General features: G+C 43.1%; 1 protein-coding gene across 1 annotated transcript; it reads left to right on the top strand.

Annotated features, from left to right (window-relative positions):
• The first annotated feature begins 17,049 nt into the window (after positions 1 to 17,049).
• On the top strand, positions 17,050 to 19,821 carry CAVIN3 (caveolae associated protein 3). The gene is made up of 2 exons (XM_020975898.2): positions 17,050 to 17,994; positions 19,144 to 19,821. The coding sequence occupies exons 1-2, from the start codon at positions 17,623 to 17,625 to the stop codon at positions 19,555 to 19,557; spliced, it is 786 nt and encodes a 261-aa protein (XP_020831557.1). The 5' UTR covers positions 17,050 to 17,622; the 3' UTR covers positions 19,558 to 19,821.
• The last annotated feature ends 906 nt before the right edge of the window (positions 19,822 to 20,727 follow it).

Genomic DNA, 20,727 nt, shown 5'->3' with positions numbered 1-20,727 from the left:
ATGCTATAAGGAATACACAAACCAAGAGAATAAGAAGACAAATTCTCTGATGTTTAGACCTTACAATAATAATTAATACCTAACATTCATATAGCACTTACTATGTGCAAGGTGCTGTGTTAAGTATTTTACAATTATGAGCATACAAATATTCATGAAGCAATAGTTAACACAAGACCACAAGCTTGTGTGATATAGTGGAAAGGAGGATCTGGGTTTGAATTCCAGCTCTGTCATGTGATAACTGTGTCACTTTGGGCAAGTCCCTTAACCTCTCTGGGCTTCAGTTTCCTTTATCTGTCAAATTAGGGGGTCAGACAAGATTGTCTCTAAGGTTCTTCCTATTTCTAAATCCACGATTTTTTATCAATGGAAATGGAACTAAAGAATATATATTAGCATCTGATTTGGTGCAGTTACCTAAGGACCACTGGACTTTTCCATCTAATTTGCAACTAAAACCTCTGATGTTTGTTGTCTCCCTCTATTAGAATGCAAGCATCTTTAGAACAGGGATTATCTCACTTTTCTATTTGCATCCCCATTGCTTTGTACATAGTCAGCGATTAATAAATGGCTTATCATTCATTCATTCATTCATTCATTCATTCATTTTATAATCCTATAAACCTGTACTAAAGGGCTAAGCTCTCTGGTTCTGACTCCAAATGCTATAAGACCCTGCCTGTGATAGCAATGCCCCTTCCCTTGCAGAGACTGGAAAGGGTGGGTTTTGTTTTTTCTTTAAGATCTTTAGAGATGTAGGTGCTGCTTCTTTACTTCTTCAGGTCAGAGATAGTGCCAGAAGGTAGGATCAAAGGCACCATCCAGTTCAGCCTCTTCCTGTCTTGTCATGTTTACAAGCTGACTCTCAGAACCATATTTATGTACCCTACTTCTCAAGTCCTCATGGGAGGCAGATTCACTTCAATTTCCCATGGTTCTGTGATCCAACATTTGTTTAAGGCCAAATGCAAATCCTTTCTATGAGTTTTCCCTACTATGGAGATCTAATCGTGTGCCTGATGGTATTATTCTGGTTTCATGAAGTGTTGTGGCAGAACTGTCTCAAAGAATTCAGAGTCAGACCACCTCTAATCCCAGTATAGGCATTTATTGAGATTGATGCCTCTCATAAAGCAGGCTGAGTCCCAAGAGGAACCAGCAACTTCAGAAAAAGCAAAATGGATTTTTATAGGGGAAAGATGCAATTACATAACAGAAATTATAAATATTTAAAAGGCAGGAGGGGTTTGTTAAGGGATTAGGCAATAGGGGAGGGGTCTCTTCTATGGTTCAGTGGTCAAACATCTTGGTCATGCTCCCCTTCAATTAGCTAGCTATGGTGGTCCTGTCTGATCAAGATGGATAATGAGGTATTGTGGTCCTGTCTTGGGCTAAATGGATGATGTGATTGTGGTTGAGTACAAGAACACACCTGTTCAAATATGTGAATTGGATCTGGGGGCAGTGGCTAGCTAGGGGCAGTGGCTATATTGAGTCTGGGGGGCCTGTGGTGTGGTTAAAGTCAGATTGCGTGGTTAAATTGGGACGTGCTTGCTATTCAATGGGGCCCATAAAGGAGTTCGAATACTGGGGCTGTGGGCAGCTTTATTAGGATTCCATCAGTATCATCAAAGTCAGCCTGTACACAGTCCTTCCCCCATCTGTGCTAGGTCTACCTACTCTAAGTTAGTGTGCTTTGTCTGTACTAGCCCCTCATGAATTGCATCTGTTTTTGTTTACTTCTCAAACACATTCCCCAAAATGTGTATGTGTTAGAGGGAGAAAGGAAATGGAGCAAGTATAGAGACTTTCTAGATTGAAGTTCCCACATTTGTAATGTATCACCCAGAGCCCAGGGGTTCAAAGAAGAAAATTCGTTTAATAAAAACATATTCAAATATTCACTTTTTAAAAAAACCAATGATATATGTATCATAAGAGGTAATTAGGGGCACTCCTCCCCTTTCCTTAATCTTCTGGATTGGGGACCTTTCCATGGAACTCGGCCTTCTTCTACAGGGTGTGTGTTCTGGTCTCTTACTAAGGACATGAGTGACCCAGCAACAGACAAAAAATGACTGCATTCACACAGTCACAAAATGGTAGTGCATTTGTCTGGACTTTTGCAATAGTCTCTTAATTAATCTTCCTACTTCCAGTCTCTCCCTTCTCCAATCCATGTTTCATACAAGTTCTAAAATAATTCTCAAATGCACAAGCTTAACTATTACTTCTCTGTCCCCAAACCTTTGGTGGCTTCCAATTGCCTAGAGTTTCAAATACAAGCTCATTAATGCAGACTGTGCTTTAGGAAAATCATTTTGGTAGTTATATGGAAGAAAGATGGGGATGGGGCAAGATGTGGGGGCTTTTAGCAGGGTAGTAACAATGTGAGTAGAAAGTAGGGGATCTATGTAAGAGATGTTATAGGGCAGAAATACTAAGATAAGGCAACTCATTAGATATGTTGGATGAGTTACAGTGAGAAGTTTAGTATGATGCGTGGTCCATCTGGATTACTGAAAGAATTGTGGTAATCTCAGTAGTAATAGAGAAATTAGGTAGAGAGGTGGGCTTTGGGGGAAAGATAATGAGTTCTGTTTTCAACACGTTGAGTTTGAGATACCTATGAAATATCCCCTTAGAAATGTCCAATAGGCAGTTAGTATTGTAGGACCAGACCATCGGAGAGAGTCTAGGGTTGTACATATAAGTCTGGGAGACATCTTCATAGAAACGATAAAACTCTTGGGAGTTGATGAGGTCATGAAAAGAGAGCATGTAAAGAGAAAAGAGAAGGGGGCCCAAGACAGAGCTTGGGGGTATTCTCTTAGCTAAGGGGTGAGGTATGGAGCTAATACACTAAAGGAGACTGAGTAGGAATACTCAGAGAGGTAGGAGAAGAACCAAGAGAGCACAATGTCATAAAAACTCAGAGAAGAGATGAAGCCTACCTTCAAACAACAGCCTCATGGGTTCATAGGACCATATATATAGAATTGAAAGAGACCTCAGAGACCATCTAGTCCAAAGTCATTATTTAACAGATGAGGAAACTGAGGTCCAGGGAGATAAGTGACTTTCCTAATATCATGCAGGCACTAGTCATCACAGGTGGGATCTGAATCCAGATCGCCTAATTCTGGAGCCACTGTGCCATAGCTGTACTTGGTTCATCAGAAAAAAATCAACAAAGAGGTTCATTTTTAGCAAAAGCTTTGTTCCAAAGTGCTGGTATGAACTTTGTCATTCCCATGATAGCTCTCAAGGTGACTGAATTTTAAGCTACTGCAACTCTTAAAGACCAGCTGTTAAGTTGTAGAGGGGTAGCCATCTGTATCACTGGAGAATTGGCCACACTCACAAATTCATGGCTCCTTTAAGAATTGAAGTAAGTTTGTGCCAACTCTGCATCCAAGAGGGAGATAGAAAATAAATTAATTGTGACTGCAGCCATAAAGCCAAGTCTATCCCCTGAACATGTAGCACGGAAAGGACTGATCACCATTAGCAACAGGAACCTTAAATAAGGAAGGCAAGCTGGAGTTGGGGGAGGAGTGGACGGAAGAATGAAGAGGGGGATTATTCTGCTAGGCTTTCTGCTCCAGGGTCAGATTGTAGGGTACATTCTCGGGCTCCTCCACTTTGAACCGGATGGTCTGAGTAACCCTGCTGGCCTAACTCTCAGGTTCTGCTGGAACAAATGTCTTCACCACAAAAATGGGCAGGGTATGAGAACATACAGGATGGGGGTGGGGTCAGATTGAAAGAAAAGGTACCTAGTGTCTTCCAAAAGGAAAAAGTGAGTCAATCAAGGGAACAGCTGAATTCCTGTACTGTTTATTCTATTAGAAACCAGGTTCAGCCAAGCTTTAAAAGAATGGGTAGGACCAAAGTGTGAAACTGGAATATAAAGTTCATATATTCTCCAGCTATTAGTGTATACAGTTGACATTTTTCATGGTGTAACTGAACAGTTGCTGGTCCCAGAAGGACTGGGGCACATGCTTGTTCTTTCCAAAGGGGCTCCTGGCTTGCTAGCCAATGCTGGTAGACCAGATTCTGTCCTGGAGGAACCTGGTCTCTGAAGAGAATCACCAAGCATTTTCCTCACATTCTCTGGCTTTTTGTGCCTCTACTTCGAGAAACCCAGGGAAAAATCACTTAAATTATAGATTTGGTTCAAATCATAGGGTCTCTTATAAGTCATTGCTTCATGTTTAAGTCTTTGTCAATTTCTTTTTTTTTTTGTAGCTGATCTAAACGTACATTGAGTTACTTCATATTCTCTTTTGAGAAAGTTGTAGCAAACACAAGAGAGGTTGACTGCTGAAGTGGCTGAGCCCCAAGGTCAGTGGAGATTTGGATTTCCAGTAAAGTGACAGTGCAGAGCCAACATGAAATGCAAAAGGCCTAACTGGCATTCCCACAACTGCTTTATGTTCTGATAAGTTTAGTACCATCCTTCCAGCATATTGTATCAGTAGTCATACTGAATTTGTTCTGTGATACGGGTTTGTGAGTCTTTAGCATTTCTTGTATGTGTAGGAGTAAATTACCTGTCTCATCTGCAATTCATATTGTTCACTGAATACCTTTTTACTCCCTCCTATTTGGAGAGATCCTAGATAAAAGACAAAAGTAAAACCATCCACCCTGAAGTACTGGGGTGAGGGATCCAAACTAAAGAGTTTTAAGAGGCAGGTTCTCCCTGGATTGAAACTGGTACAAATAGCATGCCTGGGTACAGGACAGGGAGTAGATTTAATACTCCCATCTCTATTGGTGACCAATAATGTTCCTCAAGGTTAGAGGGGTAAGAGGCACGATCTGAATCTGCAATCTATTACTCCAGTTGTTCTATGCTATATCTGGAGGAATTTTCCCATTAACTCATCAATATTCCATTAAGTTCAGCAAATATTTGTTAATCACTATGTGATAGTCCCCAAAACTCCTTTTTTTGGGGGGAGGAAGAGGGGCAAGTCTTTCCTGCAAGATTCGGTCTCTGCTGAAGACCGACCCCTCTCTTTCTATGTGATGCCACCCGTTTCTTAAATCTTTTAGGCCTGCAGCCTTCCATGATAGACATTTCCATCTCCCATGTTGCTACTGGTGCCTCCCTGCCTGGGATGTCAGAAGTGGGAAATCAATCATATATGCCTGCTAGAGCTAACTCCACTGCAGCCTAATCACTGTGACAGCCAGATTTATTAATGACTGTGAACCTAGGAATCCAGTCTGGGAAGCTAGAGGGAATAATGATTAGAGTTTGGTGAAACCTGGCTGTAACAAGACTGAAAGGCAACAGTTCACAGAACCAACTTGGGCTCCTTTTTATCTTCTTGCCATGAACTAAAGATCAATGCCTCCAAGTCCCTGCTTGTATCCACAGTTCTGTGACTTCCTTGCTATGCTCTGGAGCTCCAATCCTGCCATTTTCCCTTATTTTATTGCACTTGCCCCCCCCAGTCTGTGCTCCCACACGTGGCTGTTGTTCACTCTCTTAAGCCTCAGGCCTTCCTTAGGGCAAACTGAGATGAGCCAAACAAAAGCTTTTTGCTGCAGATTCACTGGCTGATCTAATTTTTCTGGGAAGCTTTTAAAAATCCCATGGCAGCCACAGTAGACTGGGGCATGCCAACAATGTACTAGGCAGAACCATTCTAGTGTAGGCCCTTATCACCTCATGCCTGAACTATTGTCATGGACTACTGGTGAATCTATCTGCTTCAAGCCTCTCCCTACTCCAATCCATCCTCCATTCTTAGCCACTAAAATGATTGTCCTAAAGCACAAGTTCAACCACGTCACCCTCTTACTCAACAAACGCCAGTAGCTCCCCGTTGCCTCCAGGATCAAACACAAAGTGCTTTGGCATTCAAAGCCCTCTATAACCTAGCCCTCCCAGCAGTCTTCTTACATCTTAATCCTCAACGTACATTCTTTGATCCATGACACTGGCCTCCTTAGTCTTCCATGAACAAGACACTCCATCTCAGCTCTGGGCATTTTCTCTGGCTCTCCTCCATGCTTAGGATACTCTCCCTCCTCTACTCCAACTACTGACCTCCCTGACTTCCTTTAAGTTCTACATAAAAATTCATTTTTTACTGGAAGCCTTCCCCAGCCCCTCAAATCCAATGCCTTCCCTCTGTTAATTATTTCCCATATATCCTGTATATAGCTTGCTTTGTATAGATTTGATTGGATGTCATCTCCCCATTAGATTGTAAGCCCTTTGAGAGCAGGTACTATCTTTTGCCTCTTTTTTGTATTCCCAGTGTTTAGCACAGTGCCTCTCACATGGTAGGTAATTAATAAATGTTTATTGATTAATTGATCTTGGGCACTGGGGAATTTAAATTTCATTTCTTCAGTATCTCTGATGTGGGCATTCCCGCCCCCAGTGCATTTTGCAACCCAATTATACTGCCTTATTCTATTTAATTTGGATCTATGATTTCCTATAGATGATCCACAGTGGATCTAGCTCTTTTCTTCCAATTAAATTCTCATTGTTGATCTGCAATCCTATCCTAGTTATATGTACTAATGGACTGATCACCTACCCAAATGCCAGAGTGTGAACCACAATCCATTTGTTTTGTTTTGTTTTCTGGATAAATTATCTGGTTAATCTCTTTTAGTAAATATATATCTCATTCAGGAGACCCTGCTATGTTCCAGGGCTTGATATTATCAGTATAAGGTTGGTCATTCACAAAAAGGATCATTTAGATGCAAAGACCAAATAAGACTCAGATTCTTTTTAACTTAATAGACGCATAAATTGGGGACTGGGTGATGAGAAACCAATGCTTACGAGCATACATAACACGGACTCTAGACCATGTGCAAATATTCTATGATTATCCGATGATTGTTTTCTTTCTGACAACCACGTGGTAAAGAAGTGGGCCTCTTTGACTGGTTGCTGAGTGGGAATTGATCATGCTTTTAAAAGACTTCCATGGGGTTAAATTGCTCTCTTCTTCCTTGTCAGGCAAAAACTACTGTAAGCCCCTTGCTATGGAGAGGGAACTAGCGCTACTAACCTGCTTTCCCCACGCAGGCCAGCATGAAGTCATGAGCACATGGTCCTGTCTCTCTTGTGTCTATCCTTTCTTGCTCTTAAATTGAAGAAGTATTAGTGAAGGGATGGACTAGGCTGTGACTCTATGAGCTTTAAAAGGTTAGGAGAGTTCTAGGGAACCAGGAATTGGAGTCTATGCCAGAGGGTACCAGTAGCCTAGCCTGGTAAGGAATGGCCTGCTTGACCCAGCATAGAAGAGGACCAAGGGTAGCCCAGATGGAGTGGCATCTTGTCTATTGGATTAGCTGCACCACATTCAGAAATGAACTTGGGAGAGTGAATGCTTTGCAGTAACCGCTTTAGGTTTGAACCCATTTTTCCCAGTGTCCAAGATGGTATAGGGGAAAATGTGCCTGCCCCCACTTAAAGGGAGGATTTGCTTTCTATATTTTCTCAATAAATATCCTGTTCTTAATAGCTAATTTATATTAAATAGTTAAATTAATACTGGGATACTAATAACCAGTAGCAACAATATAAGGGAGCTACTAGCTCTAACTGGTAATTGAGGCTGGGGAGAATATATTGGAATAGAGGCATGAGGCAATAACATTAAAAAGACAGCCCCTGCAGGGAGGGACATCCTTAGATCCCTGAGGGGAAATTTAATGGTCTGGTCTTGCTTTTCAGGACCTGACTTGTCAGTGTGAGTGGAATTGGGATGAGGACTACCTGAGAAAGTATGTAGGCGAGAGACAGAAAGAGAGAGAGAGAGAGAGAGAGACAGACAGACAGACAGAGAGACAGAAAGAGAGAGAGACAGAGAGGAAGAAAAAAGAGAGACAGACAGAGAGAAAGAGAGAGACAGAGACATAGAGAGACAGAGACAGAGAGAGAGAGAGAGAGAGAGAGAGAGACAGAGAGAGAGAGAGGGAGAGAGAGAGAGACAGAGAGAGAGAGAGGGAGAGAGGGAGAGAGAGAGAGAGAGAGAGAGAGAGAGAGAGAGAGAGAGAGAGAGAGAGAGAGAGAGAGAGAGAGAGAGAGAGAAAGCATTGGTAAGCTCTGGAGATAGAAATACAAGTAAACAAGATAGCCTCTGCCCTCAAGATGCTTACATTCTAGAAGGGGAAGATGAAGCATACAGAGGAGCTTTGGTGGGGAGATTCTACTCACAGATGTCATGGTTTGGAGTTAATGGCCAAAAAGTGCAATAGAGGCTCAGTTCTGCACAAGATAAAGTAACTATTCACCTATCAGATCCCAAGATAGTTACTGGGGCATAGTCCAAGTTTCTGGAGTGGAGTAGGTAGGGATGAAAGTTAGTTTGAAGCTGGTGGCCAAAAGAGGAGGGAGGATGAGACCCAGAAACAAATGAGTTTGATAAAGATTAAAATGAACTAAGTGTGTAGGAGAGGTCTAAGCTGAGTGCTATGTGAAATCTGAGGTGGCAGAGATGACTTTCATTGGAGGGATATGAGAGTGGGAAGGGACTGATTAGGGAAAGCTTCTTTAAGATGGTAAATATAACCATTTGTTAAGCATCAGTATACGTAATGAATGCACCTGAAGAAAGAGAAGAATTTTAACATGGAAAAATGGCAAGGGGTGAGGGGTGGGGAGGCACATACTAGTTAGAATGGAAAGCCTGAACAAAGGCCCTTAGACTCTAGAGACAGGAGAGAGCAAGATGATACTTAGTATAACGCAGCTCAAATGTTTGAATGGGGACAGCATGAGGTACATTGGAATGGTGTGTTAGAGCTAGCTTGTGGAAGGCCTTGAATATTAGAATGAGGAGTTTCTATTTTATGTAGCAGATGACAGGCAGTCACTGACATTTTTCAGCGGCATTGTAGAATTATTTCAGCAGTTCATTAAGGAAAATTACATAGGCAGGAATGCAAAGGACAGGCTGGAGACGAATAGACAAGAGACCCATTAGGAGGATTTTACAGTAATCCAGTCAAGAGGATCTGACTTAGGCTAGGTGTAGTGGGAATAGAAAAGAGGGTGCAGATGTGACAAATACCAAATGCCACAGAGGTGTTGAGGATGAAGACTGAAAAGAAGGCCACTAGATTTGGCAATGAGGGCCCTGAGGAGCTTGGACAGAGTAGTTTTTGATTGAGCGGTGATGGGGCGGAGGAAAACCACATTGATTGAAGGTAGAATTGGAAGAAGAGTAAGAAATGCGAAGTTTAATCAAGATTTCAAGCTTGGGTGACTGGGGGGTCAGTGATGCCATCAATAGAAATAGAGACATTAGGAAGAACAACAGATTTTGGGGAAAATATTATTAGTTCAGTTGGGGACAAATTGGATTTGAGATGCCCACAGGACATTTGGAAATACAGTGGGCCTGTTTGTGTCAGAAACAAGAGGAAAATCAAAGAAGAGATAAAACTGCTGCTAGGGTATATGAGGTAATAATAATAGAAAAATAATTTTTTCAGCTTATTTAGTGTCTGTGAATAATAGTCATACTATGAAATTCGTAAAAGAAATGGTTAACAGGAAACTGAAGCACCAGGTAATTGAGCAAATGGTGAGCAAGTCTACTACTCCTAATTGGAAATTATAATAATAGAAGACATTTGCACAACATTTTCAGCTTTGCCCTTGGTATGTATTATCTCATTTATTCCTCACAATAATCCCCATTTCACAGATGGGGAAACTGAAGTTGAGAGAGGTTAAGTGAGTTGCCAAGGATCATACAGGTGGTAAGTGTCTGAGGCAGGATGTGACCTCTCCAAGTTTGGTACTCCATCCACTGCCCCGCCTAGCTGCCCAACAGTTATTTTTATTTTATTTTATTATGATCAAATGAGACACATTTAGCACCTGTTCCCTTTCCCTTTATGATTATCATCTTTTTTAAAGGGCTTCGAGAAAGAAACAGTCATTATTATTAATATTGCACATTTCCATTCCAAATAACGTTCAAACATTTAATAAACATTTGTTATTAACAATAATAATAGCTAAGATTTATACAAGCGCTTTCTACAGGTATACCTTGGTGATATTGCGGGTTTAATTCCAGACCACCACAATAAAGCAAATAAAATAAGTCACACAAATTTGTTGGTTTTCCAGTGCATGTAAAAGTTATGTTTATACTATCCTGTAGTCTGTTAAGTGCACAATAGTATTATTTCTTTAAAAAAATGTATATAACTCAATTAAAAAAATTTATTGCTAAAAAAAATGCCAACCATCAACTGAACCTTCAGCAAGTTGTAATCTTTTTGCTGGTTGAAAGTCTTGCCTTGATGCTGATGGTTACTGACTGGTCAGGGGAGTAGCTGCTGAAGGTTGGGGTGGCTGTGGCAATTTCTTCAAATAAGATAGCAATGAAGTTTGCCTTGTTGAGCAACTCTTCTTTTCACTTGAATAATTAGAGATCATTGTAGGGTTATGAATTGGCCTAATTTTAATATTGTTGTGTCTCAGGGAATAGGGAGACCCAAGGAGAGGGGAGAGAGACAGGGAAGGCCAGTTGGTGGAGCAGTCAGAATACACACATTTATCAATTAAGTTCACCATTCATCTTACATGGGTTTGGTTCATGGTGCCCCAAAATAATTACAATAGTAACTTCAAAGGTCATTGATCACAGATCACTATAACAGATAAAATAATGAAAAAATTTGAAATATTGTGAGAATTACCAAAATGTGACACAGATATGTGAGCTGAGCACACATGATGTGAGCTGTTGGAAAAATGGTGCTGATAGACTTGCTCAGTCTAGAGCTGCCATAAACCTTCAATTTGTGAAAACCTAATATCTGAGAAGCATGATAAAGTGAAGCAGAATAAAACAAGGTATGCTTGCATGTGTCAGGCACTGTGCTAAGTGCTTTACAATTATTATCTCATTTTATCCTCATAACAACCCCGGGAGGTAGGTGCTATTATTATTCTCATTTTACAGATAAGGAAACAAGCATACAGAGGTTAAGTGACTTGCCTAGGGGTCATACAGCTAGTAAGTATTCGAGGCTGGATTTGAAGTCAGATCTTCTGGCTCTGCAGTGGATAGAGTGCCAGGCCTGAAGTCAGGGTGACCTGAGCTCCTGCTTCAGACACTTAATGATCTGTGTGGTCCTGAGGAAGTCACTTAACCCTGTTTCTCATCTGTAAAATGAGCTGGAGAAGGAAATGGCAAACCACTCCATTATCTTTGCCAAGAAAACCCCAAATGGGGTCATGAAGAGTCAGATGTGACTGCATAACAACTTCCTGTCTCCAGGCCCAGCACTCTAACCGCTACACCACCTAGCTGCACCATTAACACCCAACACATGCAAGACGCTGAAGTACTCTCCTAGGATACAAAGAAAATATTGAAACAATCATTTCCCTCAAAGAGCTTATATTCCACAATGAGGAATAAAGCTTGTAAGTGCATAGAACTGCCTAATAAAAGGCAGAGACTGATGGGAGAATGGGTGTGTGTGTGTGTGTGTGTGTGTGTGGGTGGGTGGGTGTGGGTATGTATGTGTGTGTGTAACATAAAGGGTCATAGGAATATTTGAGGAGGGAAAGGACATGGTCAGTTGAGAGAATCATCGAAAGCTACATGAAGGTGGTGACAATATAGCTGAGACTTGAGGATAAGGATTCTGAAAGGCAGAAATGATTCTGTTCATCCCAGCCATGGGGGCAGCTTGTGCGAATGCATGTACAGAGGTGAGAACATCCAGTAGTTCAGTTTCGCTGGAGAATATAGTACGTGAAAGGGTGTAATATGAAATATGACTGGGAAGGTAGCTTGTAGTCAGATTGTTAAGGGCTTGGAATGTCAGGCTGAGTGGTTTTAATTGTATCCTACAAACAATAAAGCTTTTGAACAGTGGAGGGACATAGCTACCTTGTCCCTTAGGAAGATTACTTTGGTAACTATGTGCAAGATAGATGTAAATGCCTTAAGGTTTACAAAAACATATTCCTTACCTCCTAGAGCAAATATTAACTTCATTCTACAGATAAGGAAACTGAGGTTCAAAGAGGTTCAATGACCATCATGATACCAAGGGTCTGCTATTTGAAAGGCGCTGTGCAAGGCCCTGGAATACACAGGATAAAGGCAACAAGCCCAGACAAACTCTATCCCAGAAAACTGGAAAAGAAAAAAAAAAGGGCTCAGTTTCTTCATTTGTAAAAGAAAGGTGTTCATTCACTAGATGATCTATAAACTCCCTGCCCTAGGATGCTAAGTTTGCTGAACCACTGTCAGTGATCTTTGAATAATTGTGAAGAATTACGACACTTCAGGACAGAGGTGCAATATTTATTCTGATTTTCCAAAAGAGGAAGAATTCTTAAACTATAGGCCAGCAACTTCATTTTCTGACAAATTTCTAGAATCTGTTATTAAAGGGATAGTTTACAAACCCTCAGAAAGGGAAGTGGCAACCACCAAAGCCAGCATGGGTTTATCCAGAACAGCTCATGGCAGCCTAATTTCATTTCCTTTTTTTGACAGAGTTACTAGACCGGTAGATGAGGAGAATATAATTAGGGATAGTATAACTGAATTTTAGGAAGCCATCTGACAAAGCCTCTCATGACATCCTTCTGAAAGGAGATTGAGAGACAAGGGCTAAGTAATAGCACAATTACAAACCTTTGGAGGCATCTGAATAACCAGGCCCAAAGCACAGTGATTAATGATTGAGATCAACTGGGATGGAGATTTCTAGAATCCTTCAGGGTTGTTATTACTCTTGTCTTGTTTAACATTTTTACTGATTTAGATGAACAAATAGAGGGCATGCTGTATTAAATTTTTAGATGCCATGGGAAGCATTGCTTATATATATAAATAACATAGATATCTATATGCCTATACATATATTTACACATGTATAAAGCTGGGGTAAAAATGAGGCAACATATGTATCTATACATATGTACAAATACATACTATATACATATGTATGTGTATTTATGTATATATAGGTATATGTACATACACACACATATACATACGTGTGTGTATGTGTATGTGTGTGTAATCGAGATCAAAAAGAGGTAATGTAGTTCAGCGAGGAAAAACTGTTGGATTTGGGGTTAGAACTTAGCTTCAAATCTCAGTTGACACTCCCTATGTTACCCTAGGCCACTTCCTTAACCTCTCTGGGCCTCAGTTTCCTCATCTATAATATGAAGGTCTTGAATTAGGTCAGGGCTCCTTAACCTAGGACCTATGAACTTGTTTTAAAAAATATTTGGATTCAATATAATTTGTTTCTTTGTAATGCTTTGTGTTTCAGTTTATGAATTTAAAACCATTATTCGGAGAAGAGGTCAACAGGTTTCACCAGATAGCCAAAGGGTGTGTGTCAAAGCCATGACATACACAAAAAAGATTAAGAACCCCTGGATTATCCTTTTTAGTTCTAAATCGATGACCTTAAGATTCTGACAGGGTAGAATGAAAGGCTAAAACTAATAAAATTTAATTTAATAATAATAATTATAAGGGTTCTACAGGGGTTATTAAAAAATTAGTATTGGGTGGAGGAAGTATGACTGGACAACAATTCATGTGAAAAACCACACTTGGGTTTTAGTGGACAGTCAGCTTAATAGGAGTCAACAATGTGGTGCAACAGTCAATAAGTTATTTCAATTCAATTCAACAAACATTTATTCTCCAATCCGAGACTCCAGAAATAGAAGTGGCATTCAGAATGAGGGAAATGATAGACATAGATCCTTTTGTACTCAGCTCTGGTTAGCTCATCTCTGGAATAGTGTGTTCAGTTTTGGGTGCCATGCTTTAGGAAGCAGAAACAAGTTTTTATAGATTCAAAGGGGTCCCAGACTGGTGATTGGACTTAAATGCTATGTGCTTGAGGATCAATTGAAGGATCTGAGAATGCTTAGAGAAGATTTTTAGGGGTGGGGAGAGTATGAACCCAATCTTCAAATATTCAAAGGGCTAACACATAGGAGGAAGGATTAGTGTTTTATGTTTCTCCAGAGGAAAGAAGCAATGGGCTGAAGACAGAGGGGCACATTTTAATTAGATATAAGGAAAATCTTCCTAACCATTGTCCGAAAGAGGAATAGGCTGCATTAGTTGTCCAACACTTAAGATTTCTAAGAGGCTGGATGTCAACTTACCAGGGATACTGTAGAATAGGTTTATAACTGTTCAGGTACTGGTTACACTAGATAACTTTTGAGATAGCTAGGTGCTGTATGTAGTGCATAGAGTGCTGACTCCGGAGTCAGAAAGACACAAGTTCAAATCTTGTCTCAGATCCTAGGTGTGTGACTCTGAGCAAGTAACAACATTTGTCTGCCTCAGTTTCCTCAACTGTAAAATAAGAATTATGATAATACCACCAACCTCCCAAGGTTGTTGTGAAGATTAAATGAAATAATACTTGTAAAGTGTTTGGCACACAGCAGGTGCTTAATAAATGCCTTTTCCTTCTTTTTTCAACTGAGATTCTATGATTTCGCAGAATGTGAGGTTGGAATTCTAGAGAGGTCTGTATTAGAAATAGATTTAAGAGTCACCTACTTAAATTCAGTAATATAAGCCATGAGGGTTATGAAATACCAGAGAGATAATGTAGAAAGAAGAGGGTGAAGGACAGAACATTGACTGTATACCCATGTTGAAGGAGGGTTAGAAGCTGGAGACAATGCACAACGTGGAGAGGAAGAACTTGGGATCTGGCGTCAGAGGATCTGGATGTGTATTAGGTCTCTACCACTTACTATTTTTGTGACCCTGGCCAAGTCGCTTACTCTCAGTTTCCTCATTTGTAAAAAGAGTGGGTTGGACTAGATGACCTTTCAGGTTGCGTCTAGATCTAAATACATGATTTGTGCTAAGTAAAGGGGGATGAATCTGGAAAGATATCAAACGCTGCTGACGGGTTGAGGATGAAGACTTAAATGAAACAAGGATTTGGAGGAAAGCTAATTTGTATATGCATTAGTCTTTCCATTGTATCGAGGTTTCCATTCCATTTCTTCTGTCCTTTTTCCCGCCTTTTTCTTCATGACTGTACTAAATAATTTCTTTTCAAAAGCCTAAATCTGTGATTTTTCAATGTACTCATGCTGTCCCAGTCTCTCTGCTGACCCTCACATCTCCAACTACCTTTCAGACATCTTGAACTGGAAGTACAACTGTTTTTAGTTAGTCATTTTAGTTGCATCTGACTCTTTATGATCCTATTTGGGGTTTTCTTGGCAAAAAATACTAGAGTGGTTTGCCATTTCCTTCTCCAGCTCATTTTGCAGATGAGGAAACTGAGGCAAACAGGGTTAAATAACTTGCCCAGGATCACACAGTGTCTAATGTCAGCTTCAAACTAAAGAAGATGAATCTTCCTGACTCTAGGCCCCACACCCTATCTACCGCCTCATCTAGCTGCCCTAAGATGTCTAGTAGACATCTTAAACTCAACATGTCCAAAATGGAACTCATCAGCTTCACCCTAAGGTCCTTGGGTTCAGCCTTTTGACTGAGTCCAAGTTTCACAGAACAAATCCTTTTATTAAAGGGATTTGTTCTGTGAAGTTTGGATTCAGTCAAAGGGCTGAACTTGAGGACCTAGAGGGCCACACGTGGCCTTGAGGCTGAAGGTTTCCCACCCCAGCCCTAAGCCCTCCAGTCCTCCCTCCCATATTACTGTATAGGGCAATATCATCCTCCCCTTCTCTCAGGCTCACAACCTAAGAGTCATCCTGGACTTCTCACTCTCACCCCATGCCCAATATCCAGCCCCTTGCTAAGGCCTGTCCATTTCACCTTTGCAACATCTCTCATGTATGTCCCCTTTTCTCCGATGACACTGATAACCCTCCAGTGCAGGCCCTCATCACCTCACACCTGGAAGATTGCAATAGCCTGTAGTTGGGTATGCCTGCCTCAGAGCTCTCCCCTCCATTCCTCCATTCAGTCACTAAACTGGTAATCCTAAAGCCCAGGTACAATCATGTCACCCCCTACTTGATAAACTCCAGTGGTTTCCTGTTGCCTCCAAGATCAAGTGCAAAATGGTGCTTGCCCCCTTCTAGCTTTCTAGCCCTCTTACACCTCACTCTAGGACACATGTCTTTGACCCAGTTTTACTGGCCTCCAGGCCGTTCCAGGAACAAGGCATTTGATCTCTCTGCTCTGGGCATTTTCTCTGGCTGTCCCCCATGTTTTGAACATTCTCCCTTCTCTGCTCTAACTACTGACCTCCTAGCCTTCCCCAACCCTTCTTAAATCCAGTGCCTCCCTTCAATTAATCATCTCTTACTTATCCTGTATAAAGCTTGCTTTCTATATAATTGTTTGCATGATGTACATTAGACCATAAGCTCTTTGAAGGCAGGGACTGTTTTTTTGTCTCTTTGTATCCCCAGTGCCTGGCATAGTAGATGCTTAGTTTTTTATTCACTTTTTTTAATTGACTGTTTATTGATTCCCAATCATCCACTTTCTTCAGGGAGGTGGCCTAGTCATAAACCTGGGGTTTGGTGGCCCGTTTAACCATTTTAAGGTGTTCAACAGATCAGAAAGATGGGGGCCACACAACTTTGAGGCTGTGGCATCAAGGCTGGCTTGTTTCAGTGAAATAAATTATTCCTTCGGTTATAACTGGGCTGGAGATGAGCATTTCAGGAAGCCAATTCCAACCAGAAGGGATGAGACTTAAAAAGAAAGACTAAGTGGGGGAACAACCACGTTTTAAGAAACAACGACAAATGACGAAGTACTGGATGGGAGAAGAAATTAGCCAGTTAATCAGGAAATCCCCAGGCCCAAATGGGAAACACAGGCAGGGGTCTTAGTGAACAAATACACAACAACCCAACATCAGCAGTGGTGGGAAAACCGCCCTACAGCAATGCCAGTACAGTCTGTGCAAGTGGGAAAACGTCTCAGAATGGGTTGGGCCCACAGGATCCTCCCTGGAGGATCGATATTTGGCACAGCTGGTACAAGGCACAGAGGGAAAGCCAATCAGAGGGAGCAGCTAGTGAGCCAGTCAGTTTGGCTGGAGGACCGTTAAGTAGGTGAAGAGGAACAACGTAAAAATAAATCTGGAGCGGTGGACTGCTGCCCCCTCCCCCCACAAGGGGCTTCCGACTTCGAAGGTGGTCTTTGGGAGTCGAGCCTCAAACAACGCTATAACCCCGAAGGGGCTGGTCTCCCAGATCTGGAGCTTCGCTCCTTAGGCACGCAGAGTCAGAGGGAGGTGCTGATGCCCACGGCGCCCAAGCACGGAGCGAAAGAGCAGGCTGCTGTCCAGGGCGTGGCCGCTGGACGAGGAATTTTTGGGACCAGGGCCCCCGGCTGCCCGCCTCCCTCTGCGGGAGGAGCCCCGCAGGACGAGGGAGGGAGGTTTGGTCAGGGCGTGGCGCTGGAGAAAGGGCAGCCCCTAAAGACCCCGGCCCCGCCCGTCTGAGTCACGGACCCCGGCCCTCCAGCTGCGCTCCCCGCCCCCGGAAGGAGGAGCCCGGGAGACCGCTGGGCACAGCACAAGCGGCAGAGGGAGGAACGGGACGGGACCAGATTGGAGTGGGCTCGGGCGCGGGCATCTCGAGGGGCCATGGGTGAAGGCGTGCCGGCGGCTGAAGCCGTGGAGCGCGGCCCGGTGCACGCGGTGACAGTGGTGACGCTACTGGAGAAGCTGTCCACCATGCTGGAGGCGGTGCGGGAGCGCCAGGGCGGCCTGGCCCGGCGGCAGGGAGGCCTGACGGGCACTGTGCGCCGCATCCAGAGCGGCCTGGGCGCGCTCAGCCGCAGCCACGGGGCCACCAGCAACACGCTGGCCCAGCTGCTGGCCAAGGCCGAGCGCGTCAGCACGCACGCCCACGCCGCCCGCGAGCGCGCCATCCGCCGGGCGCTCCAGGTGCAGCGGCTCGAGGCCAACCACGCGCTGCTGGTCGCCCGCGGCCAGCTGCACGTCCAGCTCTTCAAGGTCAGTGAGGGCTCCAGCGCAGGCCCCCAAACCTAGTCCCTCGGGGTACCCCCCGGTTCCTTCGACCGCGCCTACATTCCTGGCTCGGGCGCGGGGCTTCTGATGTGCAGCTTCAAGCCGCACCCACGCTGGCGTCATCATTCTATACCACGCCCACAAGCCCTTGACCGAGTAGCTGCTCCCGCCTTTCATGCCCCGCCCAGACCCGTACAACATTCCACGTTGGCATAGACGCAGATTGAGTGCTGGAAGAGACTTTAGGGAATCTCGGAGTCCAGCGCCCTCGTTTTACAGATGAGGAAACAGTCCCAAAGAGAGGAAAGGACTTAACCAAAGTCAGGCAGCAAGATAGTGGCATTGGTAAGACTGGAATCCAGGTCTCTACTCTTTGGGCTTAGTGCTTCTCCCTTAACACCAGGGATTTTTCTTTACCTGGGGTCCGCAGACTCTTTGTCCATGGATAGATTTAGGAAGGTCCATGAACTTGGCTGGGAAAAAATTACATTATCTGGTTTCCTTTATAATCATATGTATTTTATGGGTTTTAAAAAAGTATTCTAAGAATGGGTCCATGGATTGTACCAGAATGGCAGAGGGATCCAGGCTGCATAAAACATTAAAGAGTCCTGCCCTTTAATGTGTTGTTCATTTCTGTGGACGACGGCATCTCCTGGCTTGTATGGGACATGACCCTCAATCCCCCCCTTCCATCCCCATGTGGAAAAAGTTATAGAAAGGATTTTTTTTCCTCTTTCTCAACAGTTATTCCTAGTTATGCTGCTGTGGGTAGCTTCTACCCAATACAAAACTTCCTGTGACTCAGCCTTAATGGAATGACTTGGGTGGAATTTAATGACTTCTAGGCACTAAGTAAACTTAACTCATAAGGCCTAGATTCCTGCTTATAGTTAGATTCAGTTACCTTTCCCTAGGTATTCCGTCCACTTCTGGGGTTGTAGAAGCAAGGGGGTAGCCCAAATTATGCCAGGAGTATTTCCCAGGCAGGAAGGCTTGAGAGGGTTGCAGAGGCATAATATTGAGCTGGCAGGTAGCTCAGGTGGTCAGTATTGCTTCTGGAAGTGACATCTTAAACAACTATACCAAGACATTGTTGCTGGGAAGATAATGTTCATTGTTCTTCACTTTTAGGAGGAGGCAGAAATTCCAGCCAGAGCTTTTCAAAAGGAGCCAGAATCCACAGAGCTGGAAGAGAAGGAACTGGGACCAGAGGCTCTAGAAGAGCTGGAAGAAAGGGACAGCTCAGATGAGGAGCCAGTGGAATCCCGGGCCAAGCGTCTTCGGCGTACTGGTTTAGAGAAGGTGCAGAGCCTTAGAAGGGCACTGTCCACCCGAAAGAGCAAGGGTCCTGCCCCACCTCCACCTACTCCCACCAAGCCTCCCCGATTGGGCGCTAACCAGGGCGTTGAAAATCAACCTGAGACAGGGGTAGTGGTTGAAGCAGAACCAGGGTTGGAGCTAGAGCCACCAAGAATCCCTGCGGAAGATCTAGAGAGCCCTGAGGCCAGGGAAACTCTGATGCTTCAGGAAGAGGATGCTGCCTAGTGCTCCATCCTGCTTGCCCACTTCTCTGTGCCTTTATCTTTAATGGCACCATCAGTTGCCATGCAACAGAGCCCAGTTACTTATAGAGCACCTATACCCAAGCAAAGAAAGAACCCTGCCTTTATATCTCACCTCACTCCCTCCCTTGCTCCCAAACTCAGGCCTCCACTCCAGAGCCCTCCAGTCCACCCCATTTTAAACCTCAGAGACCAACACTATCACCCTCCCAAGTGTGCTCAAGATTAATAAACTAATTTCACTAACCACAGGTTTCATGTAATTGAGGAGTAATACTTCATGGAGCATATGCATAGGGGAAACAACCAAGCAAGCTGTGAGATAGGACCATGACTGAGGGAGTAGGATTGTGGAATCAGTGTTAGAGTTGGAAGGCCTGTGGAGTTCATCTAGAACATGTGCCTTTCTCCACCCCTCCATTTTGCAGATGAAGAAACTGAGGCCCAGAGGGAGTAAGTGACTTGCCCAAGGTAATATAGGCAGAAAGTGGCATATCCAGGCTTTGAATCCAGGTTCTTAGACTCCCAAGTCCAGTGGTCTTTCCATTACACCATGCAGATAAAGAAGGGAAAGGGAAATAATAGAAAATACAGGAAGAAAAACCACTTGCAACATATGGTAACAACATATCATCTGATAGGTACTAACTACTAGTAGAGGAAGGCTAGCAAGTCAGGAAGATTTGGGATATACAAGAATAACCATGAGAGACAGCTCTTACTTGACAAGTATTTATTAACTGATTGTGCTAGGCACTGGAGGAGATACAGAAGGACAGCCCTTGCCCTTATGGAGCTTATGTTCTAGTAGAGAGGTAAGACATAATTAGAGAATTAGAGTACACGATATTACATGATAAATAGATTAGAGAAGTACAAACCAAAATACCATGTGAGGTCTAAGTTGGGGGGGGAATCAGAAAAGATGTCATGAAGGATTTGAGTTAGGCTTGTATAGTAATTCAACAAATTAAAGAGGAGAGGGTGGGCATTCTAAGCACAGGAAACAGCAGGAACAAAGACAAGAGAGCTTCAACCTGAAAGTCACGAAGGGAAGCATCACCTAAAAGAACACTGACCTTACTTCTAATTACCTACTCATCTTGCTACTGCACACATATAGGAAGCTTATAGTGGATTAGTTCATTGCTAT

This window comes from Phascolarctos cinereus, unplaced genomic scaffold (genome assembly GCF_003287225.1).
Source record: "Phascolarctos cinereus isolate Bilbo 61053 unplaced genomic scaffold, phaCin_HiC Scaffold_726;HRSCAF=1367, whole genome shotgun sequence".
Classification (NCBI taxonomy): domain Eukaryota; kingdom Metazoa; phylum Chordata; class Mammalia; order Diprotodontia; family Phascolarctidae; genus Phascolarctos; species Phascolarctos cinereus.
The sequence above is the reverse complement of the archived record's forward strand: the minus strand, read 5'-3'. Positions and strand labels throughout refer to the sequence as shown.